The sequence below is a fragment of the Megachile rotundata genome, chromosome 9 (genome assembly GCF_050947335.1).
Source record: "Megachile rotundata isolate GNS110a chromosome 9, iyMegRotu1, whole genome shotgun sequence".
NCBI classification, from domain to species: domain Eukaryota; kingdom Metazoa; phylum Arthropoda; class Insecta; order Hymenoptera; family Megachilidae; genus Megachile; species Megachile rotundata.
Window position 1 is genome coordinate 17,910,772 of NC_134991.1, and position 18,204 is coordinate 17,928,975.

The window sequence follows — 18,204 nt, forward strand, 5'->3', positions numbered from 1 at the left end:
TATCAATCGGAGATTTCCACTTGATTCTACGATATATGCTAATTGCCCATATAACCTCCGAGTCTATCTATCGGTAAACGGAAGTTTCGAGATATTAACAAGAATTTATCGGTTCGTTAAGAAAGCTGACGCGTCAGCGTAGAAAATTGAGAATTTTCAATTCACGATGGCTTACTCGCGACATGAATAAACCATGAAATAGAAAGAAATAAATGTCCTGATATCTGCTGCTCAAATGCCTGCGAGACTCGTTTATATATTCGTTTACACCTCTATCGTATAAATTGCTTCGCTTTAATATCGCAATCGCCGTTCTATGCACGATCAGTTGCAGTAATCATCGCACTGTAAGAAACATTCAACGAAGAGGTAAATGTTGTTCGAATTCAAAGTATAAAATAGTTTTGAAGGTCGAGTTTAAGAATAAATTTTAGTTCCTATCATCTACGCGTGTAGTAATTGAAAATTGATCAACGTGTTTATTTTGATCCGCTTCTTTATAACGATGTTCGGTAAAACAGTTATAAACATTTGGTCGTATTAGTATACGAGTAAGAAATCCGAATTCTATTCGAATTATCGCCTTACGACTGGTTCTCTTTAATACTCGTCGATATATTCGTAAGTCGGAAAAGCATCGTTTAGTCTCGTTATTCCAACGAAATTCTTGACAGATACGATACATGCACGACGGTAGCGAAACCACAGAGGACAGTATGATCCTGGAAGTGACGTTGATGGCAGGAGCTGGTTACACGTTACCAGGTTATCTCCAAGGTCGACTCAGATTTCCGCTTCATGTCAACGTTACGCCCGTCAACGATCCACCTTTGCTCGAAATATCGACGGCGAAAGTGTTACGATTGGCTCAAGTAAGTGACCGACAAAAGTCATTCTCGTTATACTCGTCGCTTTACGATTAAAAACGCGTAAAACCTCTATGTGACCGGGGATACTGTTTGAAACGAGCGGTAAGCGGATAATATCTTCGAAGAGACTTTAGAAACGCGTTAATACAATTGACTCGCTATAATACCGATTTCGCGAGTCAGGGTAAATCGATCGACGAAGAATCGAAGAAATTTTAACGCGTTTGTCGCGTCAGTGTCTTCGACGAACGAAGCAGCTGGCATGCAACGAAATCGATTTAAGCCGCTTCAGTCGTTGCCCCTAATTAACCACTTGCAACTGCAATTTTCTTAAGTGGGATCGTTTCTTTGCTCGTAAAAAATCGGTTATTAACTTGATTACCATTAAAAACCGTAGAAACCGTATTTCACCAAAGTAGTACTTACTTGTAATTGCATCTATCCGGATAGAAGTCGGTGTTCGCGGTGATCGACGCGACGATCGTTCGATTAAGCAAGAGAAGATAAAAATTGCATAGACAAGCTATTACGTTAATAATGTAATGGAAGGTAAAAAATGTTAAGAGGTTAAATTGGAATAAATTTTCGTTAGACTCGTCACGTTAAACGCGATCCAATTAAGAAAAGAGTAATTCAGAAAAGAGGAAGTAATTCGTTGGAAAATTTCCACAGGGAACAAGGAAAATTTTGACGAAAGAATTAATCTGGGCGATCGATGCCGACACACCGTCGGACATGTTGGTTTACACGGTATTACGCACGGACGCCGACGCCGGCTACGTCGAGAAGGTGACTCATCCGTCGCGAGCCATCGACACGTTTACCCAGGCCGAATTAATGCAAGGATTAATCGCATACGTGCACCGTGGAAACGGTAACGTCTTCGCCGTCGATATTGCCGCAGCGAATCGAACAGGCATCGTGTATCTATGTTTCGCGAAATGTTTTATCGTTGATTGTTCGTTACAGCGAAATCGAACGCGAAGCTGGACCTACGGGTCAGCGACGGAATAGAGAGTAGCCAACCAGCCAGTCTAAGAGTGGCGGCTCATCCTCTGGAAATCAAACTGATGCACAACACAGGATTGGTCGTCGTTCATCGATCGTTCTCCTACTTGACCCCGGCGAATCTCTCGTTCACCACCAATTCCGACGACAGCACCATCGACATACGTTACGATATCGTGTCGCAGCCTCGATTTGGCACGATACAAAAGCTGAAGGACGTCTCGAGCAGCTGGACCAACGTAGATCATTTCAGCAGCAGAGACATCGAGCTACACGCTATACGATACCTTCACAACGAGGGCAGTCCGAATCAGGACGAATTCAAGTTTCAAGCGAGCGTCAGAGAAGCGAGAACGCAGCATACTTACGACTTCCGCGTCACCTTCATAGATCTCGAATTGAAAGAAACGAAAAGAGCCTCGGTTAACTTCACTAACGTGGCCGAGGTGATCATAACCGGTAAAAATCTGAAATACCAAACGAATCCACTGATTACAGCTTCGAACAAAATTATATTTACCATGTTGACGGGACCAAGATACGGCAATCTGTTTCTATCGAATAGAAGACTAGGAATTACCGACACTTTTACTCAGGAAGACGTGGACTCCGGTAAATTGAGATATCGGTTATATAAGAGGGCTTATTCGACGATCCTGGACGAGTTCGGTTTCAAAGTAAGCGCACCGCAATGCATCGATCTACATTCGAGTCTCAAGTTCAGACACTACCTCGGTAAGAACGCGAAGCCGTTGGACAACGTCGAGACGTTGACGGTGAACGAAGGATCCAAAGCACTCGTTCGAATCCTGCATACCAATCCGAAAGATTACGGTGTCGCTTCGCTGGTCTACAATCTGACTATGAAACCTCGCCACGGTTGGCTAACCGTCACCAACGACTCCAGATCTTACACGAGAAACGACACCGATCATTTCACGTCCGAGGAGCTGCTCTCCCAAAGGGTCTACTATGTCCACGATGATTCGGAGACTCGAGAGGACTCGTTTCAGTATATGGCGATCGCTTCGGACTCGGTGGATTTCATGTACGTCGGTCTGTTTCGCGTGAACGTGAGCATGAAAAACGACAACGCGCCGGAACGCACGGTGAACAAAGTGTTCCACGTGGTGTCCAACGGCGAGAGATTGCTGACCAACAAGGATCTAGCGTACGCGGACAAGGACGTGGACACGAAGCCTAGCGAATTGATCTACGCGAGGAGGGACAAACAGAAGTACAGATTGTACAGAGTGTCAAACCTGACGATGCAGATCCACGAGTTCAGTCAACAGGAGATCGACGACGGTCGCATACTGTTCAAACACCAGGGGGAGGAGAACGGTAAATTCGAGTTCGGAGTGACGGACGGATACTTTTACGTGACAGGCGTCCTCGAGATTCAGGCTGGTGCTCCTTACGTGATGCTGAAAGAGAACAACGGATCCGTGGTACAATTCAATCGATCGATCGCCTTACGACCCGACCAACTCGGCGTCGAGACGAACGTCTACGTTTCCGACAAGGACATTCGATACACGATACTGAAGAAACCGAAGCACGGCCAGCTGCTGGTACACGGCAAGGAAACAAACGTGTTCGTCCAAGAGAATCTCCGCGATGGAATAGTATTGTACAAGCATCTCGGTGGCTCGTTGGCCAAGGACGGCTTCGAGTTTAGAGTATCGGTGAAAGGAGCCGAAACGGAAGGCGTCTTCCCCGTCAAAGTGTACCCGGAGAGCTACTGGCAGCCCCTGATCGTTCAAAACAACAAAACCATCTTCGTGGAGGAGGCTACCAGCGTTTTGCTGTCCAGAAAGAGCCTCGAAATCATGCATCCTAAGATACCGGAGTCAGAGATCGTTTATTTGGTAAAGGAATGGCCGCAAAACGGTTATCTGGAGCTGCAGATCCACGACGAGCACAGCGAGGAGACTCGAGACGATTACATCGGCAACGCGGTCAAATCTTTCAGCCAAGCTCACGTGAACGAGGCTCGCGTTTTCTACGTACAATACGTGATTAATCAGACGAACGACAAATTCGTGTTCGACGTAACCAACGGGATCACTTGGCTGAGAGACCTGAGCGTGAATTTCGTGATAGTACCGGACAAATTGTACGTCGAAGCGAAGAGTCTGGTCGTGACCGAAGGGAAGAGCGCGTTTCTCGACGAATCCAACTATTCTATCCTTACTCCTTACTATTCCGGGAAAGTGACCGACTATCGTGTCATCGAGAAGCCAAAACATGGAACCATTCTAGACACGACGAAGAATTCTCAAGCGAAGAAGTTCTCGCAGAAACACCTGACTGCCGGTATAATATCGTATAAGCATAACGGAGACGAGTCCTCGAAAGACTCGTTTAAGATGGTTCTCGTTGCTGGGGATAAAATCAGCGAACCGTTCGATGTTTGGGTGATCGTGCAACCCGTTAACGACGAACTACCTGTACTGGTCAATAAGACAGGACTGACCGTCTGGCAAGGTGGTTCGATCGCGTTAACGTCCGACAGTTTAGCAGCCGTTGACAACGATACCGCCGCTCACGACATAACGTTTAACGTGACCGGGATTAGAAACGGATTCATCTCGTTGAAATCATCGCCGGATACGGACACGTACAATTTTACTCAGCAGCAGATCGACCAACTGAATGTGATGTTCACGCATACGAGTGAGTGTTTCACGATTTTATTTTTATTTTCATGTTCGCCGAGCAGCAAAATAACCGTGACAACGGTTACGTAGAACGGGTACGGTACATAACAAAATATTCTGTACCGTATTATAATCGTGTAATTGTCGGTTTCAGATGGAACCGATGCCGAATTTCGTTTCGTCCTGAACGACGGAGTGCACACGACCGATTCTTACACGATTCCGATAACCACCAAGCCAGTTCGTTTGTCCATCGAACGCAACGCCGCGCTGAACGTTTTTCCTCTGACCAGGAAATTGCTATCGAACAAATCGCTGCTTACGAAATGTTTGGACCACGAGCGAGAAATAAAGTACGCGATAAAAAACGGACCACATCTTGGCAAGATCATCATGGAGACGAGCGAAGGTGCATGGTTGAACGTTGATCGATTCACGCAAAAGGATATCAACGAGAGCAAAGTGTTTTACGAGCACACCAAACAGTTCATGGACCTGTCCGCCAACGATTCGTTCACGTTCGACGTGGAAGCGCACTTCACGGAATCCTTAACCAATCAGGTAAGGTTACTAGATAGAGAAAGAGAAAGAGTACCACGGCGAAAATGTAATTTCTGTCGTAGGTATTTCAAATAGACATTTCCGTCTCGAGCGGCGGACTGGATCGGTACATCTCCGCGAAGAACGTGAGAGTCGAAGAAGGTGGTTCGGCTCAAATCGTGATGAACATCAGTGGAATCGTGTCGTTTCTCCAAACTCATGCTGGTATCGAGAATCCGGCGGTACTCTCGAAACTGGTTAGTCAACCTAACCACGGTCACGTGATGTTTCTTCCGGACGTGAACGTTACCACTTTCTCTCAACCCCAAATCGAAGGTGGAAAGATCACCTATTACCACGACCACTCGGATACCTTGGAGGATCGTATTCATTTTTCTCTCTACCTAACACCGGGTCACATTCTCCTATGCAACGCCACCATCTTGGTCATAATCGAACCGGTGAACGACGAACCCTTCAAGTTGATAACGAACGCTCCGTCCATCACGGTCGTTCAGAATCAGAACCAAACTATAACCAGAGAGAACTTACTGACCATCGACCCGGACACTCCGTCGGAAGAAATTATATACCAATTGATATCCGAACCTACTTACGGTCGTCTGTTGCTGCTACCGTTTAACGAGAATGTTTCGGAGGTGCGTCAGGTGGACAAATTCAGTCAACACGACGTCGACTCGAACCGACTGGTTTTCGAGCATAACGGTCCGCTTCAAGCAGCCTCCTTTTACTTCAGAGTGTGGGATGGCCATTTTAATCCCACGTACACCTTCTTCAACGTTTACGTTCTACCCATCAAGCTGAATGTCACTGTCCCGGGTCCGGTGAATCTGCAGCAAGGTTCGAACGTAGCCGTCATCTCGGACAGTAACGTGAAACTAGACACTAACGCTAGACAGGACTTGGTGGATTATCAAGTAACGAATGGACCAAAGCACGGTCTATTATACGTGCGCGATATAAAATCAGCAACAGCTTTCAAACAAACGGATCTGTCGTCGAAGAGCGTGATGTATATGCAAATGGACATGACCGTTTCGAACGACAGCTTGGAATTGACTGCCCGATTGAGCGGATTCGAGCAGAAATACATACGAATCGAGATCAAGGTGGTACCATTGATGATCGTCAACTCCATGATAGCTCTGGCGGGTGAGAAGACGCGGATAACCCTGCAACACATGGACGCTACACCGTTGGCCAAATTGACGGGTAGCAATCCCGTCTACAGGATCATCAGGAAGCCGAAATTCGGTAAAATAAAGAGAATCAGAAGAAGTTCCTCGTCTTCTGGCGAGAAACGCGGTACCAAAGAGAAAGAGGTAACCCAATTCTTTCATCAGGAGGTTATGTCCGGCGTGATTTACATGGTCTGCAGAAAAATACCGACAATAGAATACAAAGGAGTTCCGGATAGTTTCGCGTTCGTCTTGGAAGCATCCATCTACCAGCCAGCCATGGGAGAGTTCGAGTTTCGCGTGAAACTCGACATGGACGAATATAACATCACCCTCGGTGGACCAATGGATCCTGTCGGTCACGAAGGTGAAATGGCGATCGCGCCGAACATGAGCAACGACTATTTGTTGATTCTGGGCATGCTGCTCGGTGTATTTTTACTCGGAGTAGTGGTAATTATCACCATCCGGTGCAGGCACAACAGATACAAACACGCCGAAGAGGAGAAACCGGAAACAACGCCGGCGGTAGGCGTGATGCCTCTACCAAGACCTCCGGATCATTTGATGCCAGCCACACCGCATTTAAAACGTTTCGCCAACGATCACAATAGCGTGGCTGCCAGCACACCGTTACCGGTACTGCCTACGATGACGTCCACGTTGCCTCAGTGCAAAGTGATACCTCTCAGTCCTTTGGAGAGCATCGCCGGCTCAGAGGTCGACGTTTCGGCCAAGTATCCTTACGGGGTCGCGGATGCCGACGAATGGAGCAGCTTCGACACGTCCGACCTACCTTGTCAATCGGCCGCGACGCAGAGGACCAACAACCCCTTACTGAGACGAAATCAATACTGGGTCTAGCAGAAGGAGGGCTGTTCGCGATCGATGCGGAACAGGCCGTAACATACCCTTTTACCTTCGAGAAAGACTGTTTTTTTTACATAAGTCGATTACTATGGTCATAATGTGCCTAAAGATAATAACTGACTATGCGATGGACGTATATACCGGAAGCCTCGATTTTATACCGAAACCTTGACGGAAACTCTTTTTTTCCCGCGAGCGTATCGGACCGTTAACGTCTACTGATCTCGAGGCGAAACTCTATATTAAACAAATATAGTTCGCGTATAGAAGATTTTCTATACTCAGGGCCGCTTTAAACCCGGGATTCCCTTAAGCGCAGTTTCTCCATAACGAAGCCCTTTTATCTTGATCGCGGCAAGAACATCTCCGAGCCTTGCGACTAACAGCTCGTTTCTTCGCTGCTGACGTCGGTGATCACGCATAAGACAATCTCGTCTCTTTTGCTACAGTTTAATCGTTAATGTGGAAACGTTGTGCATTGTTTTCTTCTTCTTACATATTCGATTAATCCAGGCTGCATCCGTTACACTCTATAACGTCGACAACTTTTACGTATTTCGATTAGAAAAATTCGGAAAATTCGGAAAATTCGGAAAATATTGCATATCGGTATCGAAACTGTTAGCTAATATGTAGTAATGTAAATATTGTCCATCGGTTATCGATGTAAGATAAAGGAACGACCCGGTACAATGTCATTGCAGTAGTTGAACGATTAACGTCATTCTACACAATCGCGAGTCGAGGATCAGAGTTTCCATCGCGTTTCTTGTTTTTCTTTTTTTACACCAAGTACTCGAACAAAAACGTCGATTATATGTATATGTGTATCGAAACTAGGAAAGGAGATACATTTTGCGCAATCTTCGCCACGATATAGCGAGATCGTAAAACTGTTCGAATGCCGAGAGATTTTAAGGGAGAGAGTTTAAGGACGATAAAGGGATCCTGAAAGTTTCGACTTCGTTGGACGTCGCTTAACAAGAATTTCCATTTACAACTTAGCTATATCGTGACGGAGATCGTACCAAGTGATTCGCGGTGAATCGAGCTAGTGGCCACGAATCTTTCGAAATCTCGAACAATTAGACTTACTAAATGTAAAGAGATACAAAAGTCGAAACTGTATCATCGATTATTATTGGATCGAATGTGCCTAAGAGATTACCGAATCTTGTGTAAGAATATTTCCCACGAGGCCTGCACAGTGGCCAGTTCGCGGCCTTTCTTCTTCACTCGGCGTCGAATCGAAATGTTTCTACATCGGTGTTCATCCTTCGGGTAATACCTTAACAAGAATAAAAGAATAAAGTAAATCGTCGAATCGCAGAGCCGGAACACCGATGGTGTCACACGAATATTCATTGAAAAGAAAAACCGGGAGCATCTAATCTAGAGACATAAACCAAAAACGAAACAATATACATACCTGTACGTAAAATTTTGTAAAAAGAATAGTATTATAAAGATTAACTGACTATTTCGGATTTATATACGTATACACACACGCGCGCGTAAAAAATGTATAAAAATTATTCGCAACTTTTTTAAGAATGCATATACATGTGCGTTCGAAGCATACCAATGCAACAGAAACACTCGAGTTATCGCACATATCTTTTTGCGTGTTGCAAGCGTACTTTCTATCGATTCTGTATCACATACGTCGATCTATCGAATTCTTACCGATCGAGTTCAAATCTTTCGTTCAAATACAAAGATAATGTCGCAACTTTTTACTTTTGTTACGAAACAACGAAAAGAACGATCTGTCACGAATCACGAGCCACAAAAGTTCGAGTATCTCTCGGATACTCGGATAATTGAAGAATTTTTCTTTAACCGAATATTTCATAAATTCATGATCACCCGGATTACCCATAAACTGACAGTTTTAATTCGAACTCGATATCGATTCGCTCGATCTCTTCAGTATTATGACAAATTTAATAAATCGCTCGCTAATCTGTCAGTAAGTATTTAACGTTGTATCTCTTTTAGGCCTGCGCAAATTCACAGTGACCTTAATCATGATTTCGTTAAAACTTTAGATACAACGTAATGATGAAAACGCTCTAAAATCGATGTTAATATAGCGATAATGATAATAATAAACGACAGTTGTTATTATTATTATTATTATTATTATATGTACATGTATGTATAAATATATGACATATGTACACTACGCGGCATAGAAAACACTGTTTCGCAAATTCATAATATATTATAATTATTAATGTAATAGTTTCGATCGTGTGATGAAACAGGATAAGAAAATCGTGTGTTAATAATTAACGAATACGTATAATAGAAAAGTTAGGCTTTTTTACATCCCCGAAGTGAACGGATCCGAGTGCCAAACTTCTATATCGTGTAATATAGTTATATAGGATTGTATTTTCCCTGCCGACTGAATGCCATTACTCTTGTAATTCAAATAAATTAAATGTGCGATGTTATATAAAGAAAACGTGCCATCAGTAACACGAAATTACCCGTTCATTATTAATTTATACAATATGTAACTATTCAACAATAAATTTTCTCAAAAAATTTATCAAAAAAATTGCTAAACATTATGTTTTAAATATATATGTATACTATGTATATTATATTTCAAGAATTTCATTCAGCACTTTACGGAAAAACATACATTATTAACAATTCGATATTCCGAACAAAAATTAAACGATAAATAAAATTATATATAATGTTTCAAAAATTATTATTTCAAAAAGTAATTTACCGACAATGATTGGTAGGTAACAGGACTCCATCTATGCGATCGATTATATTTCATTCGAATTAGTAAGAACGCGGCATAGCAAACGTTACTTTTCAACATGGCTTCATACGTGCGGTAAGTTAATTATTTTCGGCCTTTTAACCTTCAAGAATTGAAACTAACTTTTCTTTCACGAACAGCTCTAACTCACGAAATATTTCGCTTTTAACGATTTTCATGGACACGAAGGTGTAAACGTTATTCTTCTAGTGTTTACTTTTTTACAGTTCAATCATGATCACGCTGACGTGTCCATGATAACATCGTATTTGATATAAATGATTTTTTTTTTAGTAATACAACATGCAACACTATTCTATTTTAACAACCTTATTTACGAAACCGTTGCAATATGTTTAGCGTACACAAGAAAAACAAATTTATCGTTAAAAAATAGTTTTCGATAAATCGGGAGTACGATGTTAAATACTCTTCAACTCGTTCTCCGATTAATCCAAAATAAAATTTAACCTACCATTCATAACTTAATGTTTTAAATATTCAGTTCTTTATATTATAGGGTGGCATTACTATTAGTATTGGTCTGTTCTTCCTTTCTTGTTGACGCAGTCAATAGGGATACGTTTAAAACATGCGACCAAAGCAGTTTTTGCAGGTAAATCCTTAACCTTGTCTCTATAAATGTCTGCTTTATTTACTTGAAACCCCATAAAACACCCAATTTATATTGTGCCATTAGACGCTGCAGAAAAGTTGAACCTGGAAAAACGCCGTATCAACTGCGGTTAGACACGTTGGTTAATAATCGATCCAGTATAAGCATAGATTTATTTAATAAGGATACGTGGATTCTCTATACGTTGCAATTGACGGCGTTGAAAAATAATACATTCAGACTCCGTATCAACGAAAAGAATCCTTTACGTCCCAGATATGAACCTGAACATGCTCTTCAAGACCAACCTCAAACATCCGAGTTGACACTGGTCGAAAAAACTGTAGATCAAGTAACTGTAACAAATGGAGATAACAAAGTTATATTATATGCTAATCCATTTAGAATGGACTTGTATTCTCAAGATACGTTAGTTGTGTCCGCCAATGCGAGAGGACTCATGAGATACGAGCATCATCGTGCAAAGCCTAAGTATATTGATATAACTACGAATGCTATATTGTACTTTTCTATGGTTTAATAAAGTTTGGTAAAGAATGTTCATTCGTTTTCTATAGGAAACCCGAAGAAGAAGAAACTGCAGAAAATATCGATGTAGCGAATAATGAGCAACCTCCGGGCGACGGAGCAGAAAGTGATCCAGGTGCATGGGAAGAAAATTTCAAAACTCATCATGACTCGAAACCGTTTGGTCCAGAGGCTGTTGCTTTAGATTTTAGCTTCCCAGGAGCGGAATACGCGTACGGTGTACCAGAACATGCCGATTCTTTTGCATTAAAATCAACTAAACAAGCTCATCCGTACAGACTGTATAATTTAGACGTATTCGAATACGAGGTCAACGAAAGAATGTCACTTTACGGTGCAATACCTGTTCTTTATGCTCACGGTAAAGAGAGAACGACCGGTATTTTTTGGCACAATGTTGCCGAAACATGGATCGATATTTTATCAAGTGCAGACAATAACGTCGTAGAAAGTATCGTAAATTTGGTATCTGGTTCTAGCAAAAAGTCACAAGTGGATGCCCACTTCATGTCAGAATCCGGCGTAATCGATGTATTCTTCATGTTAGGCCCTAAGCCTTTAGACGTATTTAAACAGTACACTGGCTTAACGGGCACAGCACCTTTGCCGCAAATGTTCACTTTAGGATATCACCAGTCTCGTTGGAATTACAACGATCAGGATGACGTGATACAAATAGCAGAGAACTTTGACGTGCATGATCTACCTCTAGATGTTATGTGGCTAGATATCGAATACACCGATAGTAAAAAATACTTCACTTGGGACGAACGTAAATTCCCAAATCCTCTCGAAATGATACACAACTTGACCGCAAAGGGTAGAAAATTGGTTGTTATCATCGACCCGCATATTAAACGCGATAACAGTTATTTCCTTCATAATGATGCAACGAAACTCGGTTATTACGTTAAAACGAGAGATGGAAAGGATTACGAAGGATGGTGTTGGCCGGGAGCGGCATCATATTTAGACTTCTTTGATCCACTAGTACAAGAATATTATATCAATCAATATAGCTTGGATAAATTCCATGGTACTACTAATGATGTGTACATTTGGAACGATATGAACGAACCAAGCGTATTTAACGGTCCCGAAGTAACTATGCCTAAAGATGTAATCCATCACGGTGGCTGGGAACACAGAAGCGTTCACAATATCAATGGATTTCTCATGGGCATGTTAACGTACGAAGCTTTATTCAGAAGATCAGGAGGCACTCTACGACCGTTTATTCTAACAAGATCATTCTTTGCCGGATCACAACGTTATGTGGCTATGTGGACCGGAGACAATACAGCTGAGTGGGAGCATCTTCGTATCAGTTATCCAATGTGTCTTAGCATGGCTGTTTCTGGAATGTCGTTCTGTGGTGCGGACGTTGGAGGTTTCTTCAAAAATCCGGATTCTGAACTGTTTATAAGGTGGAATCAAGCTGGTGCCTGGCTTCCTTTCTATCGTCAGCATTCCCACATCGAAACCAAACGACGCGAACCTTGGACATATAACGATGAAACTACTCAACTGGTCAGGGAAGCCTTCAGAATGAGATATTCCTATTTGCCATTATGGTATACGCTTTTCCGGGAGCATGAAACAACTGGTGTCCCTGTGATACGACCCCTATGGGCTCATTATCCGAGCGAAACAGAAACTTACGCCATCGACGATGAAATATTAGTCGGTGATTCTATACTCGTACGTCCAGTCTTTCAGCCATCCGTTACGGATGTTAACGTATACTTCCCTGGAGAAGGCAAAATAACCTGGTACGATGTTGATACCATGCAACCGTATCGTCAGCCAGGCTTGGTCAGTGTTCCTGTAACTCTTCACAAAATTCCGGTATTCCAAAGAGGCGGTTCCATCGTTCCGCGTAAAATGAGAATACGCCGTAGCACGGTCGCGATGAAAAACGATCCATACACTTTGGTAGTGATAACGGATTCTTCTGGTAAAGCAAACGGCACCTTGTACATCGATGACGAGACCAGTTTCGAATATCGCCATGGAAAATATCTATATTTGAAACTTAATTTTGAAGGGAATAAATTAACTTCCACGTTCATAGACAAATTAGCTTCGTATCAAACGGAGAGCTGGTTAGAAAGGGTAGACATCGCAAATCCACCTAAAGGAGTTAAATCGGCTGTATTAACTTCGCGCAGTAAGTAATTGAAATCTATATTATAAAAAATGAAACATACATTACATCGAGATGTATATCCCGAAATTCTTACATCGTTCTATTCATAAGTCCCTATATCGATACATCCGTATATCCCCTCGTAAACGCTCCTGCATCCGTAAATTCCTATGTATTCTTCTATAAACATCTACATCGTTACCTTCCTTTCAATTATGTACCGAGATGCGAAACTTGTTCAGTTATAATTGAAATTACATTTCTTTCAGATTTGGGAAAAGTTACCTTGGAAACTAAATACAATCCAAATAATAATGTATTAACTGTGCGTAAACCGGGTGTAAATATGGGAGAAGAATGGACTATCGAACTAATCCATTAAAATTGCATTTTTATTCATCGTACATTCAGTAATCATACAGTAATGCCAATTTTCTATTCACGTAATTTTGTCAGCTATCTGTGATCAAAATATCATTGTATACCGCAAAAGAACAAATACAACGTAGAGTTAATGTAAATGATATATTTATTACTTTGACAAGTTTGAAAAGAAGCTATTTCCGTTTGATCAAATAGTAAAATTGTAAAATCATTATTCAATCTTTGAAGCTTATAATTATGCATGTCAACAAAACATCGTATGTATTAGAAATATAAATGTTCAACATATATCTAGAGAAAAAATATTCAAATACTTAATACATCGAATTAATTGTTTTTTTAAAATAGATTTTTAAACTAGAAAAACAAATTTTATTACAGAAAAAGATTTTGTAATAGAATTGTAAACACGAAAACAAAAAAAATATCTTGATTTAATTAAATAAACGAAAAAAAACAATGTTCTATTGAATCAAATACGTTCTGCCGGTGCTTGCTTATGAGCTAAGTACAAAAACACGATTGACGATAAAGCAGATACCAAAAAAATAACGTCGAACCATCTATGATAAAAATTGAACTGTAATTCCCCTAAAACTTGAGTTATTATTATTCGATATTCAGCAGGCATATTCATTCGCATTAAAAGTACCGAAGATACGAAATACATTCCCTGAAAAGATATAAACCTATGTATATTAAAAAAACAACCACTTCATTTACAAAAAGACCTCTGGTATTTTTATCTATATCGACCAGAGAAAAATCTTACCATTATTTGAGCAAGTATAAGCACAATAATATTCGATGATTTGCTACTTGATATAGCATAAAAAAACTGAAATGAACAATATTAAGAATGTTATATATTAATAAAAACAAAAACTAATTAGAAGTTTAAGTGTACCTTTGTAAGGGTTAATAATAAACCACGGATTGACGTAAGAACAATACAACCAACAAGATAAAAGGAAATGTGTTGCGACCAGAATGTAACATCAATATTGAAACCCATCCAATGTACTGCGATTTCGATTGCCCTAGTTACAGGATCTTTCTTGCCGACACGGTCGAAAACTATATTAATCGTTGACTAAAAAGTCAAAGATTGAACGTCGAACGACTCGGTACAAGATTCTTAAAAATACCTTCGACATTAGTACTTACGATAAATATTTTCCACGTACAATATACAGAGAAGAAATATCCTAAAACATTGAAATATTTTCCTTGCCAAGTAGCAGCCCATTCTAAGCGTTCTCTTGCGATCTGAATATCGTGTGCCTCTAAAAATAACTGTCTGGATAATTCTTCTAGTGCCATGACTTCTGTTTGTAGCTGTTTAATACCTGGAAATATTGTGATCACTATATGATTCATTATTTTATACATATATCGCGTAAATAAAAGGATATCGTACATACTCTCTTGATTACTTTTAGTACCGCTTAAAGGCCCGAGCATACCCCAAAGCCGAGAACGAGCTTCAGTCTGTCCTACCACTTCTCCCTTTTTAGCTAGTGCTATCCGCTTTTTTTTAGCAACAATCATGTCCATTGTTTGCAATAACCGTCTCTCTATAGCCTGAACATCGGCGTATGTTACTGGCCTCATGAAATAAGCCATCGAGGTGTACGGATAATTAACAGCACCAAATCCTGACAACAGTGCCATAACGGTAACGCCGATAACTCCTATTCTACTAACACCTTGTTCGATAGATAAAAGACCTTTCTTTGGACTTAAAATTGGAAAAGGATCTCCCACTTTCCAAAACAAGTAAAGGTAAAAAAGATATACAATAACCGTTAATGGTCGTATTAATCTCAGTCTTACTGCAAAAATAAATTAAAGTCAATAACTGATAGTATAATCAACATTATGCCAACGTATTTGAGATACATACCAAATCTAATATTACTGATAATAAAGTATGCTATGTAAAATGGAATCAGAACAATTACCATAAAGAGAAGCATATAAAGACCAACGTTCCAATGAAAATATCTAGAACTAAACAGATATTGTTATTAGTGTTCAATAAAGAGGGACTTGTTTCCTTACCTAGAATCAAGAACTCCTACTATTTCAAAAATAATTAGCTCAAACATAGTACAGGACAATGAAAACGTTGTGGAGAAAATTAATTGTACTAATCTATGATGAACTTCGTAATCCCGAAATAACTTTTTTACAAAAAATACCCATCCTCCTAAGAAGAAAATCACCTGAAATATGTAATATAAATCAATAGAAAATGAAGTATAAACAAAACTATGAAGCTTGACTGCACATAATCGAACATATTATTAAAATTTAATAATCAAATCCATTTAGTTTCTTTACAAAATGAATCACACGATTTTAAACCACCAGATTTATTAGGGCAGTATCAATATTCATACAGATAACATAAATTACATTTACATCTTAATTAATACAATAACACAAATTTATGATGACACATACAATGTCCTAAATAGTTAATTTAGTTCAATAATCAGTATCATTCGGTATCAAAATGTTTCAAAGAATTTCATATCTCTAATGTATTTCATTTTGAAAATGTTATTAATATCAACAGAAACACTTATTCAAGTAACATAAACATTTATAATTGTAGTTTTCAACAAAAGAGAATTATACGTTCGTAACCTAATAGTATAATATCTAAAAATCCCACTAGGATTAAATTTCTATTAGTGGAAATATATTTCCACCTGTGTAACAAGAATCACGAATGTATCCTCCAAAAAGCCCATGTTTTAATAATATCACGAACACTTCGCATTGCGAAGTGTCAAATTGATCTTGCAACTTGACAGAATGCCGCAACAAAAACAATCCACGCCATATCGTACACACCGCTATCCACGAGTTCATTACATCTCAAGGTGTGTTTAAACTAAACGAACGAATCGATGCAATTGAATTCGATACTATTCGATACTATTCGACTTATTGGAATTCGACTCGGCGCAAACACGAGTGATCGTTGGTGCAATTAGGATTTTTGTCCAGTATAGGCACAAAGTTTTCATGAGGATTAGATCTGATCCCTTGTATCAATTATTATACACTTGATTTTGCAACTTCTTTGTCCGCGTTTTGCTTTTACACCACTCAACCAATTCTCATCAAATTTTGCACGCACATGCGTATGTACATCCAGATGGACATAGAAAAAAAAATTTTAAATCGGACTTGCCACGGAGGAATAAGTACCGAATAAACTGATCCTCATAGACTTCAATGTAAAAATTGAATTTGCTCACATTACAAATAATGCAGTTTATGGACTAAAAAATTGGCGTCCATCTAGCGGCGAAACGGGTGAACTAAAACTAAAAAACGAGGGGCCGAACACGCATATACGGAAAATAAAAATATGAATATTTCGGCACTTTGACGACGTAGTATGGTTCCTGAGGCATTTAGAAACAAATTTCTATTAGGGTTTGATGCGTTTTGATGCCTAATAAAGCCAGAAAATCAATTTTTGTCGAATTAGGTCCAAAACGGTACAGGTGGCGCCATCTAGCGGCGAGCGGCGGAACTACGAAAAACTAAAATTTTGATTTTCTCCGAAATTAGGCAATTTTACGTATTTCTGAGGGTCAGAAATTGTTCTGTGGCCTCTCTAGAGCCTATATATTGCCACCAGAGCCTTCTCAGAGCGCTAGAAAAGAAAATAAAAAAATAGGTCAAAACATGGACTAAAAAATTGGCGTCCATCTAGCGGTGAAAGTTGGAACTACAAAAATATAAAAATGCGATTTTCTCGAAAATTAGCGAACTTTGAGTGCTTCTGAGGCTCAGGAAGTGTTATGTGATCGCATTAGAAGCAAAATAACGCAATAAAAGTTTCCTGAAAGCTTTAATAAAGAAAATAAAAAAAATGTAATTTTATGGAGAAAATTTGTGGCGCCATCTAGCGGCGAAACTGCGAACTAAACTGAAAAAACGTATGCCCCAATACGCGTTAAGGAAAAATATAAAAAGCAATATTTCGCAACATTGACGACGTAGTATGCTTCTTTAGACATTTTAAAGCGATTTTTGTTGGATAAGTTATTCATTTTTTTGCCTATTAAGCCCACAAAATCAATTTTTATTTGACCCCTTAAGGCGTGTTGGGGCATACGATTTTCTCAGTTTAGTTCGCAGGTTCACCGCTAGATGGCGCCACAAATTTTCTCCATAAAATTATATTTTTTTTATTTTCTTTATTAAAGCTTTCAGGAAACTTTTATTGCGTTATTTTGCTTCTAATGCGATCACATAACACTTCCTGAGCCTCAGAAGCACTCAAAGTTCGCTAATTTTCGAGAAAATCGCATTTTTATATTTTTGTAGTTCCAACTTTCACCGCTAGATGGACGCCAATTTTTTAGTCCATGTTTTGACCTATTTTTTTATTTTCTTTTCTAGCGCTCTGAGAAGGCTCTGGTGGCAATATATAAGTTCTAGAGAGGCCACAGAACAATTTCTGACCCTCAGAAATACGTAAAATTGCCTAATTTCGGAGAAAATCAAAATTTTAGTTTTTCGTGGTTCCGCCGCTCGCCG

At 40.0% G+C, this 18,204-nt stretch overlaps 3 protein-coding genes across 15 annotated transcripts in view; 2 read left to right on the forward strand and 1 right to left on the reverse strand.

The window, feature by feature from the left end:
- Positions 1–9,718, forward strand: part of kon (chondroitin sulfate proteoglycan 4-like protein) — a 30,125-nt gene extending 20,407 nt beyond the window's left edge. For all 9 annotated transcript variants that reach the window (XM_076535425.1, XM_076535426.1, XM_003707861.3 and 6 more), the window contains 5 exons: positions 675–872; positions 1,542–1,743; positions 1,839–4,556; positions 4,695–5,101; positions 5,164–9,718. In XM_076535425.1, the coding sequence (XP_076391540.1) occupies positions 675–872; positions 1,542–1,743; positions 1,839–4,556; positions 4,695–5,101; positions 5,164–7,143 (5,505 nt within the window). In that variant the 3' untranslated portion in view covers positions 7,144–9,718. The remainder of the gene's footprint in view (positions 1–674; positions 873–1,541; positions 1,744–1,838; positions 4,557–4,694; positions 5,102–5,163) is intronic.
- A 172-nt stretch (positions 9,719–9,890) lies between these two features.
- Positions 9,891–15,058, forward strand: GCS2alpha (glucosidase 2 subunit alpha). Of its 2 annotated transcripts, none has more exons than XM_003707862.3 (5): positions 9,891–10,012; positions 10,458–10,553; positions 10,638–11,045; positions 11,132–13,272; positions 13,521–15,058. In XM_003707862.3, exons 1-5 carry the CDS (start codon positions 9,996–9,998, stop codon positions 13,631–13,633), a joined length of 2,775 nt encoding a protein of 924 aa, XP_003707910.1. In that variant the 5' UTR covers positions 9,891–9,995; the 3' UTR covers positions 13,634–15,058. The 2 variants fall into 2 exon arrangements, with proteins under 2 accessions (XP_003707910.1, XP_012151707.1); XM_012296317.2 differs by having other exon boundaries at positions 9,966–10,012; positions 10,443–10,553.
- On the reverse strand, positions 13,626–16,879 carry GPHR (golgi pH regulator). Of its 4 annotated transcripts, none has more exons than XM_076535505.1 (8): positions 16,501–16,879; positions 15,700–15,863; positions 15,542–15,648; positions 15,060–15,470; positions 14,803–15,002; positions 14,543–14,728; positions 14,408–14,473; positions 13,626–14,308 (listed from the first exon to the last, which is right to left on the reverse strand). In XM_076535505.1, the coding sequence occupies exons 1-8, from the start codon at positions 16,516–16,518 to the stop codon at positions 14,108–14,110; spliced, it is 1,353 nt and encodes a 450-aa protein (XP_076391620.1). In that variant the 5' UTR covers positions 16,519–16,879; the 3' UTR covers positions 13,626–14,107. The 4 variants fall into 4 exon arrangements, with proteins under 4 accessions (XP_076391620.1, XP_076391619.1, XP_003707911.1 ...); XM_076535504.1 differs by having other exon boundaries at positions 16,356–16,877; XM_003707863.3 differs by having other exon boundaries at positions 14,803–14,984; positions 16,356–16,872.
- Between the last annotated feature and the right edge of the window lie 1,325 nt (positions 16,880–18,204).